The sequence below is a fragment of the Panthera pardus genome, unplaced genomic scaffold (genome assembly GCF_024362965.1).
Source record: "Panthera pardus isolate Hobbes unplaced genomic scaffold, ASM2436296v1 HiC_scaffold_3, whole genome shotgun sequence".
In the NCBI taxonomy this organism is placed as follows: domain Eukaryota; kingdom Metazoa; phylum Chordata; class Mammalia; order Carnivora; family Felidae; genus Panthera; species Panthera pardus.
This window is the reverse complement of record NW_026526876.1, coordinates 50,672,754-50,681,209: the sequence shown is the minus strand read 5'-3', so window position 1 is coordinate 50,681,209 and position 8,456 is coordinate 50,672,754. Positions and strand designations below refer to the sequence as shown.

The 8,456-nt window shown below is 44.6% G+C and overlaps 1 protein-coding gene across 1 annotated transcript; it reads left to right on the top strand.

The window, feature by feature from the left end:
* Positions 1-290: 290 nt before the first annotated feature.
* Positions 291-2,226, top strand: LOC109251965 (C-C motif chemokine 3-like). Its single transcript, XM_019423986.2, has 3 exons — positions 291-588; positions 1,183-1,297; positions 1,701-2,226. The coding sequence occupies exons 1-3, from the start codon at positions 513-515 to the stop codon at positions 1,789-1,791; spliced, it is 282 nt and encodes a 93-aa protein (XP_019279531.1). The 5' UTR covers positions 291-512; the 3' UTR covers positions 1,792-2,226.
* The last annotated feature ends 6,230 nt before the right edge of the window (positions 2,227-8,456 follow it).

The window sequence follows — 8,456 nt, the reverse complement described above, 5'->3', positions numbered from 1 at the left end:
GCTTCCCCAATTCTGCTTGTCTCCACCTGGGGTGTGTTTTAGTATGGGGTGTGTTTTTCAAGACTCCATGGCATTGTCACCTGTGTCACATCAATGCCATTTGAACAGCTGGGGTGCATATCAGAAGGCCCTTTGGGTGAAATGCTTGATGGATGGATCTGCTCTTGTGAGAAGGCGCCAGCTAACTGGGTCACACCAGCATCACACCTCCTCTCACTGTGAGAACCATTTCCTCCTCAAGTAGGCAACCAAACCGTTGTTGCAAATAACCTGAACCTTTGTGGCCACCCAGAGCTCTCCTGGCTTTATGCAACTCACGCATGACACCAACACCAACGATTTAAAATCCACCCCACCCACCTTGGTTTCCTCAACTTTCTATCTTTTAATGCCCTGAGGCTGCTTATAAAGAGAAGACATGGCTTAGACCCCAGAAGGAGGCAGTGTCTGCAAGTCCCCAGGGTCAGCTCTGCTTGGCTACTGCTTGATCTCACACTCTGCTGCCCAGCGACATGGAGGTCCCCAAGGCTGCCCTGGCTGTCCTGCTTCTCACCGCGACACTCTGTTCCCAGACCTGCTCTTCCTTTTGTGAGTCTGGCTTCCCTTCTCCCTCTTGCCCTGCCCTCCTGCTATCTGCCTGTGGCTTGGACCACAAGGCCAAAGTCTTGTGGCTTAGCTGCTCCAAGTAGAGAACTTCAGAAAGATCTCAGAGACTATTTCCTGAGGATTTTCTTTCCCATGAGGTTTTAGCAATTCTGTTGTCCAGCTCTGGGAGAGAGTGGGAGGAAGTCCCTTTCTAAGGGTAGGAAAATGGATGCCCAACTGGGATTTCGACAAGAGGTAGAATCTGTGTCCAACTGGCTCCCAGGGGTGTGGCCTTGGCTCTCCTCATGAATTCCAGGTGCAACTACCCAGGGAGAGGCAGAAAAGGAGTAGTTTGTTTAGAAAACTCAATTCCCTACAGAGAGACAGAGAGACCCCCAAGCCAAGATAGACACTGAAAGAGAGACACAGAAATAAAAATGTCCAGGAAAAGATCTCTTCCTTCTGGACTCTTTGTACCCACATTGCCACTCCAGAGAAATACTGTCTTCTTCCAGTTCTTCCTGACCCTCAGGGAGTGGCTGGCTTGTCCTTTCTTCTGAAGAGTGACTTAGGGTCTTTCTGTTCTGTCTCTCTCAGTTGGTGCCGACACCCCCACCTCCTGCTGCTTCGTCTATATCTCCCGGCAGATTCCACGCAAATTTGTGGTCGACTATTATGAGACCAGCAGCCAATGCTCCAAGCCCGGTGTCATGTAAGGCCCAGTCTTCCTGCTCAGCCTAAGGAAGGAGATGGGAGGTCTGGGGTGAGGCACCCCTTGAAGGACTCAGCCTTCTGAGACCCATCAGAGCACAGTATGCCAAGGGAGGCCACTGCCATGTTTTCTCACCTGGTCTGGTGCCTGTAGGGAGTCCTGGAAGACCTGTCCCTGGACAGAGGGAAGAGAGAGTTGAGGTGACAGTAAGAGGTTGGCTTTCTGAGTGGACTCCCACTGGAGACCTAGAGAAGGTCATGATCCCCAAGATTGAGGGCACATTTTGTGAGCATATAGATAGACCCTGAGAGGTCTGAGGCAGAGGAGGATGGAGGGGTCACAGTGGATCCAGGATTCCCCTGCTAGATTCTTCAGTATGTAATCCTTCCACCCTTCTCCACAGCTTCCAAACCAAAAGAGGCCGGGAGATCTGTGCTGACCCCAGGGAGGCCTGGGTCCAGGAATACATCACCAACCTGGAGCTGAATGCCTGAGTGGCCTAGAAGCTACAAGAAAGGTGTTACATCTATGTGCAGACTGGGGGACAGTCACCTGAGCCAAGGCAATGACCTTGGAACTCTGGAGGCACCTCTCTCCTATGGGTCACACCCCCACCCCCAGCCACACGCTACAGCCCTTTTTAACTTTAATTTTAGTTTTTGTATCTTATTTAACTTTTGTAATTTATTTCCATTGTTGAATTGTGTGATGTAATAAATATTTCTGCTGACATCTCACGACATCCTCTCCACCTCCCCACGACCCTCCCTTTTCTGTTCTCACACTCAATATGTGGATCAGTCAGCAGGATTGGCACTGTCTTGTAGTTGTTGTATCATATATATCAAACAACAAATGTTTACGGGGTGGTTTTGCCCAGCACGGCTCTTTAAAATATTGAAGGTCCTTATATAAAAGGTAAACCAGCATTTTCCTTGTGATGACTCCATTGATTGTGGTTTCCCAACTAATCAGAGCCACAGGTTGAGAAGAATACTGGGAGTGGGGGGAGTTTCGAGACCTCTGAAGAGGGACAGAAACAACAAGAAAGGGACAGAGTGCCAATACTGTGGTGCCAGACACTTCCTGGAGATACTTTCCTGGAAAGTTGAAACTGACTCATTGTTTTATCACCAAATCATAATTGATGCAATCTAGGAAATCTTTCTACTTAAATGAATACCAAGATGACGCACACTGTGGTATATATTGGTGCATGTGAGTTCATTTTCATAAGTGAAGCTTTCTTCAGAATGATGGTTGATGTCCATTGAGGGCTTAGCAAGTGCTGGGGGATTGGGAACCTATGTCAGTGACACTCTGGCAAACCTGCCTGCAAGGACTACCTACCTGCCAGCTGGCTGAGAGCCCTGATCAGCTTCTCTGTTGTTCCACGCTCTACTTTCTGGGAGAATATCTCCATAGCCATATCTGAGGGGAGGCTTGGTGGCTACAGTGATCAGAATTATAAATAAAACTACAGAATGAATAATTTTTTAGTGTATGTCCCATGCAACCAATATTTGGGATATACTTATAAAAATTATTCATTGTATATCTGAAATTCAAATTTACCTAGGGATCTTGTGTTTTATCTGGGAACCCCACTTAGGGTGAATACTTTTATAGAGGCTGTCTATTTCTTGCTGGATATAGATGCCTAAGGGTTGGATTAAGTTCAAAGCAGTGCTTTTCAACCTTGATTTCGTGTTGGAATCACTGGGGAAGGCTTTCTAAAACTGCAGTGTTATGAATTTAGTTCAGGTTTAGTTAGGTGGGGCTGGGCATCAGTGATTTTAAAACTCCCCTGGTGATGTTAACACACAGTCAGTTTGAGAACCACTGTTGGGGTGTAGTTATCAGCTGTTTGAGCCAGCCTTTGGGGTTTCAGAGTCAATATGGCTCCTTTCTAATTTTTCAAGGCTTCTGATCTGGTTTGGGTCACTTCCACTGGATGGTTATTTGGATGCAGAGAATCTGTCAGTCAAGGTCACTGCTAGAAGGGGGTTCAGAATGCCCCTCTTGCAGCACAGCGCTGGTCTTCCCTTTTAGAGACACACCCTCTCCCCTGTGTCACTGACTTCTATCTCCACATTGCCCTCTGCTGCTGAAACAGTGCCATCCATGGGTATGACCAACTCCCTGCCTCTGGCTGCATCCTAGCTCTTTCTTCATGAAGAATATGATTGTTCATTTTGTCCACAAGATAAATATTTAAAAGGAGGAGGGGTTCTGCAAAGAGGATGGATCTGACTGTTTCTGGGCCCTACTTTTTCATCCATCCTAATCTCCCATCTTCCCATTTCTGCTTATACTAACATCACCTTCCAGTGGAGAACTCTGCTTTTCTTGTCGGCAAGCTCCAGGTCACTGGTATGCAATCAGCTTGGTGTGCAGCAGCAAGCAAAAAAAGGGCTTCTCTTAAGGAAACTATTTTTTCCCCCTCTCTGCTATCAGACACACCAATTTCAAAGTGAGCAAATCTCTTTCTCAATGGACTTTACTGATTTATGTAATAGTCAGTCTCCAACATCCTGAATTTTCCTGTTTGATGCAACCATACTAAGAAGACGGACATACTAAGAATACATAATAGGCCATGGGGGTAACCAGCTGGAGGTGTCCTCACTGACTTCGACCTCAGGTTCTTCCCTCATCCAATTATACGTTCGTTGTGGGGTGTGTGCTACTTATGGCACTGCACCAGTTAGGGATACTTTGAGTTATAGTACCAGAAAGGCTGACTCAATCTGACCTAAGGGATAAAGGGAACCTGTTAGCTCACGTAACTGAAGCTTCAAGAAGTAGATTAGCTTCAGGAAAAGCTTGATCCAAAGCTTTGGATACTTGGTCCTCAAGTATGATGATTAACCATGTTTCTTTCTGCATTTCTGATTTCCCTTCAATTTTAGAGCTTCATCTTAGGATAAAGCTGTAAACTGAATCACTTTGCTTGTAGGCACTTTCAGGTTTTACAAATTACCCCCGTGAAACCCCTTCATTGGGCTTTGAGAGGAGGAAAGGGGATGACCTTACCTTCACAAAGGTGGAACCCACTAGGCTAGCCATTCTATTTCCTTTCTGTCTCCCCTGAGAGTTAGCAAATGACATTGTTCATCAGGGAACTATGCACACAGAGGACCCCTGAAAGAGAGAGACAGAGACAGAGAGAGAAAGAGAGAAGGGGAAAGAGGAGGGGGAAAAGAAAAAAGTATTGGGAGCAGCTGTGTTTCTACCACATGGACTGAGTTTCCCACTGGATTCCTAGAAATAAGATAGCTAGATTAAAGAGTATGTACATTTAAACATTTGGTAGGAACTGTGCCATTGCTCTTTGAAAACCCTATAAAAAATTCCACTTTTTGATACAAAAAAATAGATCATTTAAAACAAAATGAAGCAAGTATGCCTTATCAAAAAAATTAATATATGCTTGCATTTCTCGTGTGTATGTTGAATTTCTCCCTCTTAAATTTTACAACAGAGACCATGGCTGAGTCTACCTTTCTTATACTTAAAAACATCATCTAGGCCAGAAGTCAGCAAACTTTGTTTACAAAGGGTAGATAGTAAATGTTTATGGTTTTGCAGGCATACAGTCTCTATTGCAAGCATCAACCCTGCCACAGTAGTGGAAAAGCAGCCACAGACACTATGTGATAGAATAAAACTTTATTTACAGAGACAGGCATCGTGATGGATTTGTTCTGAGGACTATAGCTTGCTAACACTAATCTACATAATCTAAATAATTTGGCATTCACAATAGAAGTCTTGTTGTGTATATTGGTTGATTATTTTTTTCCATCTCTAATGTTAGCCACTGCTTTTGTAGAGCATGGATTCTAGGAAACTTATATCCAGGTAACATATCTATTACTATATGCACTTTATTAAGAAAAGAGTGGTAAATCATTGTTGATGAATTCACTGGTTTTTGGTCCTCTGTCTGCATGTAAAATCACTTGAAGTTTCACTAAAAGTATGGATCTGTAGATCCAAACCCAAGGAATTCTACTGTGAGCATTTTTTAAACTTAAAAAAAAAATTAAGAATGTGTATGTACTTTTGAGAGAGACAGAGAGACAGAGGTGAGTGGGAAAGGGGCAGAGAGAGAGAGGGAGACATAGAATCTGAAGCAGGCTCCTGGCTCTGAGCTGTCAGCACAGAGCCCGACACGGGGCTCAAACCCACGAACCACGAGATCATGACCTGAACTGAAGTGGGATGCTTACCTGACTGAGTCACCCAGGTGCCCCCTATTGTGAACATTTTAAACAACCATCCCTGGTGGTTCTGGGATGCTCTGAGAAATGCTGGCACAGGTTTGCATCTTATTTATTAGCTGAATGACCATGGCCAAGTTGTTTTAACTCTCTGAGCTATTTCCTCTTCTGTCAAATGGAAACCTTGGTGAAATTGTTAGGATTTATAGGACAGTGCATAATTCTTAAGAAATCTTGGTTCATGAGAAAAATAAACTTAAATGCATGAATTTTTATTAAGAATGAATATACTTAGTACATATACATTATGTGCTAGGTGCATAATATTTTATAGAATAATCATTTTTTTCTAACATAATGTTTTATTTTTAACTTTCAGGAATATGTAGATACTGGTATAATTGTCATTTCCTTCCTGCTGTGTTCTCCTCTTCAGATTTTCCTACTCTTTGCCCCCATAATTTTTCCAACCAGAGAGCCTGACTTTGTCACAAAACAAAACCAATAGAATCACCCGAAAGACTGGTTTGCTTTTAAGAAATTCCATTATTTCACACGGCTGAACACAGAAGTGGTAAATAACATTCTATAAATATTTGTTGGTTGATGGTTTTGAAACAGTTTCCCCCTTGAAAAAGCTAAACATAAGCACTCACCTATACCCTGTCAACCACTGTGTGATTGGAGGTGGGGTGTGTGTGTGTGTGTGTGAAAGAATATGGCAGGATCTCTCCCTGCAGGTGGCCAAGAATGCATGGAAACACATTACAAAAATCAGTCTAAATAAATTTAAGTTGACATCAAGAAGAGGCCCAGAACCAGCACTTAGCACAGTAGCTTCAGGAGTTGAAGGAACATTCCCTGGGCTCAGGTCCCTGCTACCTAATCTGCCCACAGATGTAACCAGTTTCTTGTTGCTTCCAGGTCACTCAGGGTTCAGTGCCAAGGTCAATGATGTACTTGGCACTAGGACTTGATGGAGCTAGCACCAACCTCTGGCCTCTTTGGCTGGGAAGCTGTGAAGAAGGATAGAATTATAAAAATTGAGGAATCAGCAGGAGATTTCCTGGTCCCTCATTGATCCCGCTGACCCCTGCTCTGTGTTGGGAAGCTGAGAGTCTGCCTACTTTCTTGGGACTATTTCCCCAATCTCAGATTCCTAGACCTTTCCCCAATGACTTAGGGGGTCTCCTCAGGAATTCTCTCCTCTATCATTCCTACTCTTTCTTCTCTGACTAGGGCAGTTCTTCCCTGGCTCCCAGGTCCCAGGCCAGATTAGAGAACACTCCCGTGGCCTCTCCTTGTGTTCTGCCACTGGATAGGACCTCAGAGCTCCTGGTTTCCTAGAATGGAATCTGCTGATGCCTTTGCAGGCTGTTTCTTATGCAAAGTACTACTGGCTCCATTCCTGCATGTCCTGCCTCTCCCCATGGGCAAGAGGACCAGCCCTTATGTGGCTCTGGCTACTGGTCTCATAATAGTCACCTATCATTTTGGTAGGGATCTGCCAGGGGACATAGAAAAACAGCAGATGCTTGAGGGACTTTGACTACTCTGAGGAAAGGAGCAGCCTGAGCCCGAGTCATTTTTCTTTGGAATAAGTGAGCCATCTCCTTCTGCCCAATGATAAAGTCAGAAGAAAGATGAAGCTAGCATTGTTCAATAGTAAGAATCCTCTCTCTCTCTTTTCTGAGGTTTCATCTTGTTCTTTAATTTGGAACATGTTCTTCTGTTTCCTTACTTTGCTTGACTCTGTGTTTGTTTCTACGTATTAGATGAAACAGCCACCTCTCTGAGTCTTGAGGAAATGGCCTCATGTAAGAGAGGAAACATCATCCAACCTCGCCCCAGCTCTTGGTATCTCTTGAAACTTTGTGACTCTCCAAGCATCCAGTTTTATTTTTGATAGCTCTTGGTTGCTGAAGGCATGCCAAGACCTGTCAGTGTCCCAAAGGAGAAAATCCCTGTAAGCCCCTAGGTTTTTTTGTTTGCTTTTTTTTTGCAGACATAATTCCCTTATAATTAATACTTCCTAGAAAATGGAGTTTGATGTTACTTACAATTATGTCAACATTCATAGAAGCTGAACATCACAGGCATATGGGTGGGTGTACTATCATCACAAAATGCCTCTACTTCCCAAGTAGTTTTAAATTTTAGCTATGGAGGCCAGTTACCTCAGGCCAAAGTACCAGGGCAAAGAAACAGGGTTTTACAGAGAGAGGGTGTGTGTGTCTGTCGCTGTTTGTGCAGTACCCTGAGTGTGGTAACCTCCTCTCCCCAATTGGTAGTCTCTGATGCTATAGTCCCATGAGACCAGAAATGCACCACAAAAACTGGGATGCCAGTGTGCTGCTGTGGAGCCAGGTAAAGGGAGAGGGCAAAAATGGTGCCTCCATCTGGGAGGATATCCTGATAGACCCTGCAGTCTGGGTGCTTTGCTGGGTTTTCCAGTTTGCTCAACACTTTGGGTCTGGTGGATTCGAGGCCTGTTGGTTTTCAAAGCCAGGTGTTTGAGGCTCATCTCTCTGGTGCAGGTCTTAACAGTTGGGGTGCCTGATGTGGAGTAGGGTCCCTTAGCTCCTCAGGGAGAAGCTCCTGACTGAGCATCACCGTGCAGGGGTGGGAAGCGGGTGAGGGGTGGGAAGTTTATTGTGAGATCATGTCTCAGTCTCTCCAACCCACCTCCATGTGACTTTTCTCATTTGCCCATGTAACATGGCTGCTTAGCTAGTTTTCTGGTCTTTTTAGAGGAAATTGTCCCCTGTGTAGCTGAACACTCGGTGTATCTATGGGAGGAGGTGAGTTCAGGATTTTCTTGTGGTGCCATCTTGGACTGACAGACTCCTCTACCAACTGTTTTTCCTCTAGTCTGAGGTTTGGTCTCTATCTCTCTCTGCAACTAATGGAACAGTCTGCCACTTGTTCCAGTT